Genomic DNA, 15,458 nt, shown 5'->3' with positions numbered 1-15,458 from the left:
CTGGCTGCTGGCTATACACGGTAGCCCATGGCAACCCACTGCCACAGGGACAGCAGCCTATGCCGTCGCCGGCGATTCACGGCAGCCCAGCTCCAGGTCGAGCTGTTGTTCAGCATCTCAGCTGTTGAGGGCAGCGTCACTGGCCCTCATATGTGGGATCCGAACCGAGGCCCTCTGGCATCCCAAGCGAGCTCTTAACCATCGCGCCACTCGGCCGGCCCAAGCTCCAATAATTTTTGACAGGTGATCAAACTTGAGTGTGGTCTCGCGTTGTTGCGATGAAACACAACTCCTTTAGAATTAGCAATCTCTGGACGTTTCTGGATGATGGATTCATTCAAACTGTCCAATTGTTGACAGTACACATTCGAATTGATTGTTTGGTTCCTTGGTAGGAGCTCGAAAAACATGACACCTTTTAAATCCCACCACACTGAGAGCATAACCTTCCTCTGATGAATGTCTGCTTTCGATGTCGTTTGAGGCGAATCATCATGTCAGGACCAAGAGTGTTTGCGCACCACATTGTTGTAAACAATCCACTTCTCATCACCAGTTATCAGTCACTTCAAAAAAGGATCGTTTTCCTCACATTTAATGAGCATATTGTAGATGTTTATACGTGCCATCAAATGAACTTCTTTGAGTTCATGCGGAACCCAAATATTGAGCTTGCTTACGTATCCCAGCTTCTTCAGATGGTCATGAACGCTTGAATGATGAATGTTCAATGTTACTGCAATCTCTCGTGTAGTGTAACGTGGGTTTGATTTGATCAATGCCTTTATTTTGTCGTCATCAACCTCGGTGGGCCTCCCTGACCGAGGAGCGTCGTTGAGATCAAAATCACCAGAACTGAATTTCGTGAACCATCTTTGGCACTGATATTCTTGTAGAGCATTGGCACTGTAAATGTTATGCAACTTTTCACAAGTTTGATGCACGGTCTTCCCTTTAAGGAAGTAAAACAGTAAAATATGGCGAAAATGCATAGTTTTGTCTTCCATCTTCAACTTTTTGTAAAATCTCCAAAACTCAACCAAATCGCTCTAAAATAAAATTTTGTTTTTAGAACGAAGCTAGAACTGTCAGCTGTCAAAAGACATAGCAATAACATAGATGCGAATGACTCTAGTACTTCCAAAAATGAACTAGTGCCATCTGTTGCAAGCATGCGTCATGACTTTTCCAAGAACCCAATAATTATATAGTGAGGTTGAAATTAAAAGGGTCATAAAAGATTAACAGCCTTTTTGCTTGTTTTATTTTGCTTTTTCTTTGGACTGTGTGGATAGTTCCGTTTTAAGTTTTTTTCCTTCTGCTTTGCAATTTCTCTGGTTGTTCAAAGCTTTTCAGTACCTAAAACTTGTTATGTTAAGCTCATGTTCATGTAGTTTAAGGCAATTAAGGGATTGGATCATAAAGGAATGTGTAGGACTTTTCCACATTAGCCACTCAGTGAGGCGACCGCTAACACTAGTTTGGGGATTCAAAGTATGACCATCATGAAGCTAGCCAATGACCAAGAAGGGACTGAGGAGGATAAGAAGGAACAGCTGCTTAGCTGATGACTTGGGTGCATATGAGACAAATCCCATTCTCCCAAAATTTGCCTGAGCAGTGAACTTTCTTATAATTTATAAAAGAAAGTTAAATCACTCATCTATTCAAATCTTACTAATTGCTTGGTGCATTGCCATTGGGCGCTTAAACTTTTAGGTCACCAGACAAAGAAACAATTGGAAATATTGGCGTAGGTGTTGGAAAAATGGATAACCTAATGGCTGATAACACAACTTTTTTGTAAGTTGTTTTCTTTTGTAAGTTGGTATCTAATTCTCTGGTTTCAAAAGCATTGATGGAAAGCCTATTTGAAATGTTCACCAATAATCATTACAAACAATTTTGGATGATAAATCACTTATTTTTGGCTAGTATCTAGCAAGGAATTTAAGCTATTGAGTGAAATCGTTTTAAGAGTACGCCTTCCAAATCCTTTCTTCTTACCTTTATGAATATCTTAGCCAGAATTCTCAAGAAGACCAAGTCTAAAACAAAGACTAGGCACTACCATTTTATTTGGGTGGCTGGGTAAATTTTTTTAGGTCATTGAGAGTAAGACAAATGGAAGTGAGGCAGCAAAGGACAGAAAGCAAATACAAGCTGGTGCATTATCACACTGGTCAGTCTCATAAGAAACCCAGCTGGTTTCTCATTAAATGGGATATTTCATGCAATCTGGAGTGATTGCATGGAGATGTTTCTTGGAACAGTCTGTTAGGAAGAGGAAGGGCAAGAAATTTATCTGTGGGCTTGTAACTATATCCTGCCTTTCACTGGTCAAAGTTTGCCCCTGGAGCACTAACCTCACACCCTTTCAGGTTATGTACACAGCCCCTTTGGGCAGCTGTTGGTGAAGTCAGAGCCTCTATGAGTTGGGTGGGGGAGTTGGAAGTGGGCTATAGCTGCTGTAAGGAGCATGGTGAAGGTAGTGCTGAAGCCTCACCCATGCCCCCAGGCTGAGGCACCAGTGGGATTAATTAATGCAGTGAGGATGTTAGGTAGGGGTCTCCACTGAGAGTTTGCTAGGCTCCACATTGTTTCTTTTAAAGAATAATGAGGGAAATCTCCTCCAGGGGTAATTACTGCGAATTTAATTTCTCAGTAATTCTACTTATCAAAATAATAAAATATTCATCCACAGGTACATGAACTAATTGGAAAAACAAAGAATATAGTTCTATTCATCTCATTTAAAGATCACTTCCAGTAAAACTTTATTGTTTAATATTTATAATACATTTATGTTGCTTTGATCCACCATGTGTTACTGTTGAATAACCTAGAAGGAATTTTAACATCTAGTTCCTTATGATAATAGGAAATTTACATTTTAATTTAATTTTTGTTGGGGACTATGATGGATAATCAAAAGATTTTAAACAATACATATTTTTATGTTAGGTTAAAATTCTTTTGAGAGAACTGGAATGAAAGTATTTGTTAAAGAGAGCTTATAAAACAGTATGGAGGTTCCTCAAAAAATTAAACAAAGTATTATATATTATCCAACAATTCCACTTCAGGTTATATACCCAACAGAAAGCAGGGATTCAAGCAGATAGATGTACATTTATGCTCATAGCAGCATTATTCAAATAGCCAAAAGGTGGAAACAACCCAAATGTTCATCGACAGATGAACAGATAAACATGTAGTATATACATAAAATAAAATATTATTCAGCCTTAAAATGGAATGAAATTCTGACACATGGTACAATATGGATGAACCTTGAGTTTATTATGGTGAAATAAACCAGTCACAAAAAGCCAAGTACTGTATGATTTCACTTCTCTGAGGCAGCTGAGTCGTCAAATTCATAGAGACAGACAGTAATCTTTTACATACATTATTGCTAATCCTTATAACTTTTAGAGACAGGTCTTACTAATTCTAACTTGACAAATGAGAAAAGACTCCCTTATGGGATGCTTAAAAATCTCTTTCGATTTTCAGAAAAAAGTGATGTGGCAGATTCCTGTTTCTCCCAGAATTTTAAGTCACCATCTTTGTGTTGCCATGGAAAGACATATTGCAGGATTTGAAAAATGAATTTGGATTTGTATGAAGTCAGTTGATACACAAAAAGTGGTGCTAAGAACATGTTTGGCAGGTACCAAGTTGATAAAAACCAGCTCCTATTGCTATTTTCATCTTTTATTTGTGTGAATTATGAGATTCTACTGCCTAAATTTTTGGACTACAAAATAGCACGTCAGAAACACAAAGGCAAAAAACCCCCAAAAAACAAAAAACAAAAGAAAATGTTATTGAGCAAGTTGCTAAAATTGAGCCTTTCTAACCTCTCACATCATAGGGCTGTAGAGGTCAAGTTAGATAAGGTATTTAAAGACTCTTGCAAATATTGTTAAATGATAGATAATAAATGTTTGGCACAACGCAAACAATAAATGATCATTTAGGTGATGTAAGTAATTGTTTAATTCATTGGAGAGTGCATCCTACACATACAGACCTACTCATTTGTATTGTTGGGTAGATATATGGAATAACTCTCCAAGGACAAACAAGAAATTTTTACAGCGCTTGCCTTAAGAAAGGGGAATTGGGAATACGAGGTGTTAGTTGAGTGGAAGAGAAACTTCCCACCACACACACTTAAAAATTCATGTAATTTAAAAACAGCAATACATTCGGGGGCGTTAAAATAATAATAATAAAAGCACACAGAGAAAATTTTCTATCTCAACCCGTCCCACGTACTTTTATTTTCCCATGTATTTTTTTTGTAAATACGAATGCGTTGTTTTATTTCTTATTTTTACACCAACACTGCAACCTCTGTACATTCTTCGGCACCTGGCCTGGCTTTTTATGCATACACTTGCGCATTAAAGCGTAGCCCCCGCCCCCCAAATGATGTGGTATAAAATACACTATGTAAGCTAACAGCAAGCACTGTCGACATCTCCAAGCCACCCCCTACCTCCTCAGTACCACGCGCCCCAAGACACACTTTCACGAGCTGTTTCCGGCAAAACTGTTCTAAGAGTCCCCGGGCGGATGCCCCGCCCACTCGCCCCGGCCCTGCGTTCTGGGCATGCTCCTTCGCTCCGCACCTCAGGCATCCCTGCAGACAGCCCGGCTTCTTGCGCGCCGCGGGCATTGAAGGACCCAAGCGACTGCAGTACCTTAGGGCCCGGTGGACTAGGCGGCAGCGGGAGCGGTGGACGTTGCGACTGACTTGCACTGGTTGCTTGAGGAACGCATTTAGCTGGCCACCCTCGCCGCACTGGCTGATAGTTGTGCAGACGGCGCCATGTCTGTGAGCGAGATCTTCGTGGAGCTGCAGGGCTTTTTGGCTGCCGAGCAGGATATCCGGGAGGTGAGCCCCTTCTGTCTCCATCCCCTTTCCCTGTCTAGCTGGGCCACATTGTTCGTCCCTTCTCCGTTGCTCAGTCTCGAGCGGTGGGGAAGTCTCCGGGGTGGGTTGCTTCCCCTCTTGTGTCAGCTTAGGGCGAGTTCCTACCCACTCCCGATTCTGCTTCCCACTCCTGATTCCCTGTGTTCGGATCTCGGCTTCTCGGCATCACCTGCCTCATTTGAATGTCAGTTTTCCTCTTCAGCACTTATTTATGTCGAAAGCTCAGTTAGATCTTGGGACTCAGACGACGCGCGTTTTATGTGTTTGTCGTCGGTGTCTTAAAAGCACGTGTGGCCTCTCCTCGCATTCCACATAGGATAAAAATCCAATTCTGTAGCCCACAGGTGTGTGTGTGTCTCCCAATCTCACTTTACGGCATCTTGCATTGTTTATTATATTCAGTTTACCTCCCTTATATCCTTCTAGTTCCCCAAATAGTTGCCTACCTCAGGATTTTTGCATGTACACTTTGCTTTTACTGGAAGTTGCTTCTTTCTACTGTTTTCCTGCTAATCTCATATTCGTCTCCTTGATTTGACAGTCTAAATGATCTTTTCTCTGTCATGATTTCTAATAGTACATTAACATTTTAGGAAATTTGTGCGATTCTTATTTTTTAAACGTTTGTCTCTCCCATTATACTCTTAAACTGCCTGAAGGAAGGGACTGCACTTGGTTCCCCAGTATTTATACAATTCCTAGAACATATATGTGCTCAGTGAATATTTGTAAAATGAATGAATGAGAAATACCCAAGCCTAGTATTGCATGTTATTCTTCTCAACAAATCACATTCAGATACATCTCCTTTAATATTTACAGTGCCCCTGTGGGATATTTGGGGTGGGTGGGGGTGGCTGTTGTCCTTTGAAGGCTACATAAGGCTTTTTAGTGACTTCCTGACGTTCTCACTGAGGAAGTAAGTGAAAAAGTCTTAATTCAAACTGGGTATTTTTTGTACCAGTTTAGACCTTGCAAATATCGTTACTATTTTGAATGTCAATGTATGTGAAGCTGTCATAGTCAAATATGCTATCTAGGATAATTGGTTTGAAACTATGATAATATGTTGAATTTATCTGATGTTTTGATTTTTAATTGTCTGTAGGAAATCCGGAAAGTTGTACAGAGTTTAGAACAAACAGCTCGAGAGATTTTAACTCTACTGCAAGGGGTCCATCAGGGTGCTGGATTTCAGGACAGTAAGTTCTTTGCTTTGATTTTGAAGGTCTTTATCTAGTTTATCAATCTTTCATTTAAAGTGTTAATTTCCATCCAGAAGATATTTCAACTCCGTATCATTTTATTTTGAAAAATGTCTCTCATGCTTTACGGTGTATAAAAAGTGAAGAAGTAGGTGAGTTGATTGTTTTACAGAATTCTGTGTTTTGGTTGATTTTCCACTTTTCTATTGTGATGGAGTTCTACTTATAATAATGGTAGTAGTATCATAGCTCTCTTGTATATCTAGGAATTTTTATTTGGCACTTTAAAAGAGAAAACCCAACCTTTCAGTCATTGAATGTGGTTTAATATGCATTTGTAGATATGAAATGGCCAGTGTAAAATGCTCTCAACATGTTTACAGTTAGCTTCTTGAATGGAGATCAAATATGAGATCATGTATGAGATCAAATATGAACCTCCATTGTAAGATGTAGACAGCACAACTGAGAGAGCTGAAATACATTTTCAGATAGACAATGATGTAATAATGTAATTTACAGGTGTCAAAGGCAAGTCATTTTTATCAATGATACAGAGTTGGTCAGCCTGATTGAGAATAATTAATAAAGGTTCTTTTTGACCAAATACGGGAGGTAGAAGCAATTCAATCTCAGGCATCCTTGAGCACTGACGAGGAATGCAGCTGGTGCTCAGTTCATTAAGGATGAGGTGTTTATTTATGATAGCTTACTGATGTGTTTCCTACTAAACTTGCTTTCAGCAAGTTTTTCTTTGTTTTTAGTATTGGTTAGTCAGTAGGGAACCGAGGTGAAATTTTGAGAGCCAGGTTGAAAAGCAGAGATGGATACCCTACATTTGGTCATGAGTTTTTTTAAAAACTTGATTTATTTCCAGGTAGACTGCATAGATTATTAGCCACGGAATGTATTTGAAATTTGGTAAGTCTTTCATTATTATGTTGCATTATCTTTTTTTGTGATCAGTTCCAAAGAGGTGTTTGAAAGCTCGAGAACATTTTGGTACCGTAAAAACACACCTAACATCTTTGAAGACCAAGTTCCCTGCTGAACAGTATTACAGGTTTGTAAGAAAAGTAGCATTATTTTATAATGTTAAGTAAAGGAAAAGGCAGAAAAATTATATGTACTGGATGATTGCTTGGAACTAGGTAAAAATCCCTCTAAGTGGAAGAAACAACAAAAAGAAAAAGAATCAAACTGTTAATAGTGATGGTATTTTAATGGTGACAAAATTGGTGATTTTATTTTTTGCTTCCCTTTTACTTTCAAAATTTTCTTAAGGAACATGTATAATTTTTGCAATGAAAAAGCAATTAAAAAGAAAATTTTGTTGTATGAAGTCAAAATAGAGAATATCTTTTTAGTGTATTAAAGTTACTTATGAAATTGGATGAACCATATCTATTCAAGTTGTGGTATTAGATAGCAGTATGTATATGGGGTTGAGTTTTACCTCAAAGCTTGAATTTCACTGCCAAGTAACAGTTAGCAAATATTTTATGCCATATCTTGTTGAATTTACACCACCATTAATTTAAAAATACACCATTATTTTATGTACCTCTATGGAAGAAAAATTGTTGCCAGTCATAATTGTGAAACATAGATTGTAAAATGCATCCCAATTTCACAGATATTAAACTGAGAAAAACTGTATCTGAATACTGATGAAATATGGTAAATAAGAACTTAACATTTTTACTTATGTTTGTTTTCTTGCTGAAAAAGATGTTCATTTAGGACACATATGTGGGCTATAAATAGGACATGTGTATGTGGAGAGGATAGTATAACCTCACAAGATCCTTTAAGTCAGGGGTCAACAAGCTTCCTATGGCCTGCTGCCTCTGGAAGCGAAGAATTGCTTTTATATTTTAAAGGGTTGTTAAGAAGAGAAAAACAGCTGAAATAAGAATATGTAACACAGACTGAAAGTGACCTACAAAGCCTAAAATATTTACTATCTGGCTCTTCACAGGAAAAGTTTACCAACCCTGCTGTAAGGTAATAACAAGCATAGAGAAGTAGGACCGTAGAATTGGCAGGCTCTCTAGGCCATGTAGTTTGGAGACCGTTCACAGGCTGCCCTGTGGCTGATTTGACCAGCATTGTTTTGAAAATTTTTTCTAAATTTGTTGCCACATTTGAAAAATCAGGAGACATAGCATAAATATTTAGGGTTGTAAAATTTCCTATTTCTTTGTCAGGTTTCTAGCTCAGTTTAACTGTAGGATCCTGAGGTTTTAAGTCTATCTCTTTAGTTGTTGTAAATGGTAGTTATTTCTTCTATGTGTGAATCAGGATTTTCTTGATACCCTACACTCAAAATGTAGGAATGAGTTTAGTGTTGAGGCAGGTGTCCAGTTGCGGTTCTCATCAATCTTTAGTTGCCAATATTTATTTTTCTCAAAGCAGTGTCATTGTTCTTATTTATTAAACTTCTGAAGTGTAGTTGCTCTTGTCATCCATAATCTTCAGTTGTAAATATTTGTATTCGTAAGATTGGTTTATGCTTATTTATTAAACTTACAATAAGTAATTGTTCTAAATTTGAGCTTGCAAAATTTATACTAAATCCATCTAATGTTTAAATGTCATAGTGCTCTTACATGTTTTATATGTTGGGGTTTCACATAAAATTTTATTTGAAAAAGGATTCCAATTCTAAAAAGTTTGAACTCGACTGTACTAAACCTATTTTTTTTAAGGCCCCTAACCCCTCAACCTAAATGTGCTTGTATTCATGCAGATTTCATGAACACTGGAGGTTTGTTTTGCAGCGCTTGGTCTTCTTGGCAGCATTTGTTGTGTACTTGGAATCAGAAACACTAGTGACTCGAGAAGCAGTTACAGAAATTCTTGGCAGTAAGTATCTTCATTAGTGTTGATCTGCAGAGTCAGGCATGGTAGGTTAATTTTGGTGGGAGGGGCTATTGCTTATACTTTATATTGTTATAGCAAATGGCAACTAAATGGAAAACTGGTTATCTGAAAACACAAAAACTAAAATATGTAGTGGCTTGCTCTTTGTACTTGGGTGTTTGCTTGTAAAATACAGTTTTTAAAAATTTCAAGACTACAGAAAAGTTGAAAGAACAGTACAGTGAATACCTGTGTACAACCCCACTTAGACTCGCTGCTTGTTAACATTTTGCTACATCTGCTTAGTCTCCTCATTTCCTGTGTGTATGTGTGCATGTGTGCATTTGTGTGTGCTTGCAAACCATTTGAAAGTCAGTTGCAGATATGGCTTCTCCCTGCATCTTCTAAAAACAGAAATATTCTCTGACATAATTAGTTACTATTCTTTGTGGTATCACTTTTTGAGAGAAGAAGGGAAGGGAAAATCGAATTTTTTTTAAGAGCTTGAAAAATCCAGAGATCTAGTTGCCAAGGGTGTCAACACATTAAAAAGATACTTTTCAAAGACTCATCCTTTTTCCATTTACTTGAGAGAAATTGTGTGTGTGCGAGTGTGTGCACGTGCACACACACATACAATTTAAAAAAATTGTTAGGCTTAAATTGTGTTCACATCATGACTTTATCTTTACTTTGATATATTTTTAGTTGAGCCAGATCGGGAGAAAGGATTTCATCTGGATGTAGAAGATTATCTCTCAGGAGTTCTAATTCTTGCTAGTGAACTGGTGAGAAGCTTAGTAATTTGCCATTTGCTTTTTTTTTGTATTGTTTTTCATTGAGGTAACATTGGTTAATAACATATAAATTTCAGGTGTACAACATTATAATTTGTATTTATATACTCTATTGCATGCTCCTCACCAAAAGTCTAGTTTCCACCCATTACCATGTATTTGACCCCCTTCACCCATTTTGCTCTCCCCTCATCCTTCCTTCTGGTACCACCAATCTGTTGTCTGTATCTATTAGTTTTTGTTTTGTTTTGCTCGTTTGTTTTGTTTTTTTTTTTTAGATTCCACATATAAATGAGAGGATATGTTATTTATCTTTCTCTGTCTGACATATTTCACTTAGCGTAATACCCTCTAGGTCCATCCATGTTGTCACAAATGGCAAGATTTTGTTATTTATTTCATGGTTCAGTAGTATTCCATTGTATATATACCACATCTTTATTCATTCATCCATCTATGGATACTTAAGTTTTTTCCATATCTTAGCTATTGTAAATATTCAGTGAACATAAGGGTGCATAATCTTCTCAAATTAATGTTTTTATGTTCTTTGGCTAATACCCAGCACTAGAATTAGCTGGATCATATGGTACTTTTTGAGTAATCTCTATACTGTTTTTCATGGTGACTGCACCAATTTACATTCCCATCAATAGTGTATATTGGTTCCCTTTCCTCACATCCCCACCAACATTTGTTATTTCTTGTCTTTTTGGTAATAGCTGTTCTAACAGGTGTGAAGTGATATCTTATTGTGGTTTTGATTTGCATTTCTCTGATGATTAGTGATGTTGAGCATCTTTTAATGTGTCTGTTGGCCATCTGTATGTCTTCTTTGGCAAAAACGGCTGTTCCGACCATTGCATATTTTTTGATCAGGTTTTTTTGTTGTTTGTATTGTATGAATTTATATATTTTGAATGTTAAACCCTTAGTGGAAATATCATTTGCAAATATCTTTTCCCATTTGGTTGGTTGCCTTTTTGTTTTATTGACAGTTTCCTTTGTTGTACAAAAGCTTTTTAGTTTGATGTAGTCCCATTTGTTTATTTTTGTTTCTGTTTCCCTTGTGTTTGGAGTCAAATTCACAAAAACACCGAGACGGATGACCAGAAGCTTAGTGCCTATGTATTGTTTATGTATTTTGTTCCAGATCTTACATTCAAGTCTTTAATGTATTTTGAGTGAATTCTTATATATGGTATAGGATAGTGATTTAGTTTCATTTTTTTGCATAGGGCTGTCCAGTTTTCTCAACACCATTTATTGAAGAGACTTTTCCCTCTCCATTTTATATTCTTGGCTCCATTGTTGTAAATTAGTTGTCCATATATGTGTGGGTTTATTTATGGGCTCTTGATTCTGTTCCATTGGTCTGTTTTTTTCTGCCAGTACCCTACCCTTTTGACTACTGTAGCTTTGTAGTATAGTTTGAAATCGGGTAGTGTGATACTTCTGGCTTTGTTCTTTTTTCTCAGGATTTCTATTTGGAGTCTTTTGTGGTTCTGTACAAATTTGAGGATTTTTTGGTTCTATTTCTGCGAAAAATGTCATTGGGATTTTGATAGGGATTGCATTGAATCTGTAGATTGCTTTAGGTCATGTGGATATATATTTGTTTATATAAAGATTTTATTGGGGAATTGGGGGAGGGGAACAGCGTTGGGGAATCGGAAAAGGGGAACAGCCAGCGACTCACAGCAGCCCAGCTCCAGGTCGAACTGTTGTTCACCATCTTAGCTGTAGAGGGCACAGCATCACTGGCCCGCATATGGGCTCCAAACCGGGACCCTACTGCTCAGAGCTGGCGTCCCAAGCCAACTCCTAACCAACGCGCCACTCGGCTGGCCCCCTGGTCATGTAGATATTTTAACTGTTAATTCTTCCAATCCATGAATCGAGAATATCTTTTCAGTTTTTTGTGTCTTCTTCAATTTGTTTGAAGAATGGCTTGTACTTTTCAGTGTAGGTGTTTCACTTCCTTTTTTGTTTATTCCCAGGTACCATATTTCCCCATGTATAAGACACAACCTTTTTCAAAAAATTTGGAGTATAAAAACTGGGTGCATCTTATACAGTGGTTGTAGATTTCAAATGCCATAGATGGAACTGAGGACGAGGCAATATATGAGGACAGTGATTCATCATCGGACACAGATGAGGACAAGCTAATGGTTGGGAGTTTTGACAGTGATGAGGAGTTGTGTGAATTTTATGATGAATAAAACTTGAGTTCAAGTACTTTATGTAATACATTTTTTTTCAAATTTTGGGCCCCAGAATTAAGATGAGTCTTATACATGGGGAATACGGTATTTTATTCTTTTTGCTGCAATTATAAATGGGATTGTTTTCTTCATTTCTGTTTCTGATAGTTCATTGTTAGTATACAGAAATGCAACAGGTTTCCGTATATTGATTTTGTATCCTGTAACTTGTATCCTGTTTTTGTTTACTATTTCTAATAGGTTTTTGGTGGAATCTTTAGGGTTTTCCATATATAAAATGATGTCATCTGCAAATAGTGATAGATTTACTTCTTTCTTTTTAATTTGGATGCCTTATTATTTTTTTTTTCTTGCCTAATTTTTCTGCCTAGGACTTATAGCACTATCTTGAACAAAAGTGGCAAGGGTGGGCATCTTTGTCTTGTTCCTGATCTTAGAGGAAAAGCTTTAAGTTTTTCACTGTTGAGTATCATGTTAGCTATAATAGATGACCTTTGTTATGTTAATGTGCTTTCCTTCTATACCCATTTTATTGAGAGATTTTTGTCATAAATGGATGTTGTATCTTGTCAAATGTTTTTTGTGTATTTATTGAGATGATTATATGATTATGTCCTTTATTTTGTTAATATGTATCACACTGATTTCCAAATGTTGAACCATCCTTGCATCCCTGGAATGAATCCCACTTGATCATGGTGTATGATCCTTTTAATATATTGTTTGACCGTCTAGTATTTTATTGAGGATTTTTGCATCTGTGTTCATCAGAGATATTGACTTGTCATCTTTTTTTGTGTTGTCCTTGCCTGATTTTGGTATCAGGATAATGTTGGCCTCATAAAATGAGTTAGGAAGCATTCATTCCCACCTCTTCAGTTTTTGGAAGAGTTGGAGAAGGATAGGTATTAAATTTTCTTAGAATGTTTGGTAGAATTCACCAGTGAAGCCATCTGGTCTTGGAGTCATTTGCTTTTTTGATCTTCCCGCTTCACTGTCATTTTAAAAAATGGATACAAAAATTCAGAAAGTATGATTCTTTTATAAGCCATCTGTTTATCACCAAATAGTCATTGACTGTGCATTGTATATGTTATGTTTTGCTAGTCATCAGAGAAATGCCAGTTCTAACGATGAGGTAATTGTGTATATTTACTAATGTGTGAATTTTTAAAAGACAATAATACCTCTTTGTTTCTAAGTAGTGGCAAAATATATATTCTTGGGTAACTGTGTTAGTTCATATAATTTTTTTGAGAACAACTTAATTATATAACTACATGAATTATTCTTGCTTTTATCCCTGTAGTCTCTTTCCTGAGAAACTTATATAAAAATAATTCCAAAGGTGAAAACAGTTATAAGGGTATTCACTATAGGCTTACTTGTATTTATGAAAAATTGTGGACTATAGGAACGCCAACAAAAGGGGAATGATTTCTTAAATTATTAAGTAAGTTAGTGGTAATGTTAAGCAGTTGTCAACAATGTAATTATGAAGGACAATATGGAAAAGTTTTGTGGCCTGAGGGTCTTGTCGTTGTGATTCGGAGGCCATGCTTGGAGGAGCCATGTTGTAATGCGTCCCAGTTTCTCTTTCCCTGTGTAGTCAAGGCTGTCTGTCAACAGCGTGACTGCTGGAGACTACTCCCGGCCCCTTCACATCTCCACCTTCATCAATGAGCTGGATTCCGGTTTCCGCCTTCTCAACCTGAAAAACGACTCCCTGAGGAAGCGCTATGACGGCTTGAAGTATGACGTGAAGAAAGTAGAGGAGGTGGTCTATGATCTCTCCATCCGGGGCTTCAATAAGGAGACAGCAGCAGCTTGTGTGGAGAAATAGGAGGCTCCTCCCTGACCCGGCCCTGCTGACCTCCACGGTTGCCAGGGAGGGTGAGCTCAGTGCCACTCACTGTAGTTACGATGCCCTGTTGCTAAACACCATGCTTTCTTTTCTTAGCCAGTTGTGTGCTGTATGTATCAGAATTGAAACACTTTTTTTGGGAGTAAAAGAACAGTCTTTACAAAGACAGATTTTTCTTTGTTGTTTCAGTGAATTTGCTCTGTAATTCAGTGTATTTCGGTTCTGTCATAAAGTGTAAATGTCAATCTCTTGGTAAAGTTCATTTCTTGCTTACCCCAATGGTGTTGATGTACTGTTTGAAAAGTTTATTGTCTTGCTTGTGACTCTTCCAGAAGTGATCCTTGATATTTTCTATATCCAGATTAGCCATTCATACACAGGCCTAGTAGGATACAGTATAAAATAGATAATTAAAAAGGATGATTATCAAGCAAATGACACTTATTTTATATTTTCCTTCCTTATTTTAAGCCTGTTGAATAAATCAGATGTTGACATTTTTTGCAAGGGAGTTTTAGCTCTAGGGTTCTCTCTCACTGCCATCAAAATATAGAATTAAATTGCAAAGTCAAGTTCAACAGATTATTTTGGGAAATTTTTATATTAAAAGATTGAGTAACACTGTATATTTGGCTGTATTTACCAGGTGTCTGGGTTAGGGCTTAGTGTTTAAAAACATCTCTGTTTCCTCATGTTGCCTTAACGTTTTGCTATTGCAAGCAATTACAAATTGTTTTCACACACACCTTGAACTAACACTTCATGTGATACATTTCTAAGATAGGAAACTTTTTTCCTAGTAGCCAGCTAGACCGTGTGGCCTGGGAGTACAAGGCTGCCCAGTCAAGTGAATTAGCAATACCCTGACTGCTATGTTCTGAGAGGAAAATGCTGTGCTTTGTCTAGGAGAAAGAAAGCCTTGGGTTAAAAAAAAACTCAGCTGATTTGGTAATTTTTTTAGAGTAAGCAGTTTCAAGTTGTTGATGACCCTCCCAACAGTCAGGTTTTAGATTTACAGTTTTGGGGAAGTCATGTAAATCTTGTTGGCACCCTCCTCCCCTTCCCCATTTTCAGGTAGTACTAAGAATATTTGCCATGTCGTTTCTGCTGTTGAATTGAAATTATTAAAATGGTGACAATCCGCAGTTTTTTGGAGCTCACTGAAAGGAAAGTGCTAATGTTTCCAGAATAATCTGAAGTATTTAGCTGTATCGCCTTTTCGTGCCTGATACCAGTTTGCGCTTTGTTTGTACAGTGGGAAATTTGGCATTGCCATCAGAGCTTTTATCAGGCTGAGTGAAGGACCAAATTTTCTGTCCTGAGGAAAGAAGTAGAAGTGAGGCCTAAATTGCTATGCATTGTTGGATTTTAGAAAACTGTTCTTTGACAGCTCTTCCTGCAGAAGAGTTTGTAGGAAGATCAAAGGTGTTAAGGATCTTTGATGTGCCTAGGATGGTCATCTACTGTGTGGTAACAACACTGCTGGGATTGAGCATAAAAGGCTTTTAATGACATGAACAGACATGCAGTGAGTTCGATAACAGTTTTCTT

At 37.4% G+C, this 15,458-nt stretch overlaps 1 protein-coding gene across 2 annotated transcripts; it reads left to right on the top strand.

Moving 5' to 3' along the window:
• The first annotated feature begins 4,638 nt into the window (after positions 1-4,638).
• TSN (translin) lies at positions 4,639-14,186 on the top strand. Of its 2 annotated transcripts, XM_019667269.1 has the most exons (6): positions 4,639-4,909; positions 6,057-6,150; positions 7,120-7,216; positions 8,906-9,021; positions 9,727-9,806; positions 13,653-14,186. In XM_019667269.1, the coding sequence occupies exons 1-6, from the start codon at positions 4,844-4,846 to the stop codon at positions 13,884-13,886; spliced, it is 687 nt and encodes a 228-aa protein (XP_019522814.1). In that variant the 5' UTR covers positions 4,639-4,843; the 3' UTR covers positions 13,887-14,186. The 2 variants fall into 2 exon arrangements, with proteins under 2 accessions (XP_019522814.1, XP_019522815.1); XM_019667270.1 differs by lacking the exon at positions 9,727-9,806 and having other exon boundaries at positions 13,653-13,819.
• Positions 14,187-15,458: the final 1,272 nt, after the last annotated feature.

This window comes from Hipposideros armiger, unplaced genomic scaffold (genome assembly GCF_001890085.2).
Source record: "Hipposideros armiger isolate ML-2016 unplaced genomic scaffold, ASM189008v1 scaffold_491, whole genome shotgun sequence".
NCBI lineage: Eukaryota > Metazoa > Chordata > Mammalia > Chiroptera > Hipposideridae > Hipposideros > Hipposideros armiger.
Note: the sequence above shows the minus strand (reverse complement) of the source record. Positions and strands in the feature narration are given on the sequence as shown.

Bases quoted from the DNA above. Each gene is read 5' to 3' on its own strand.
- TSN (XM_019667269.1), top strand. From the start codon at position 4,844: ATGTCTGTGAGCGAGATCTTCGTGGAGCTGCAGGGCTTTTTGGCTGCC. The intron at 9,022-9,726 runs GTAAGTATCTTC...ATATATTTTTAG, and splicing joins AGTTACAGAAATTCTTGGCA to TTGAGCCAGATCGGGAGAAA. The intron at 9,807-13,652 runs GTGAGAAGCTTA...TTCCCTGTGTAG, and splicing joins TAATTCTTGCTAGTGAACTG to TCAAGGCTGTCTGTCAACAG.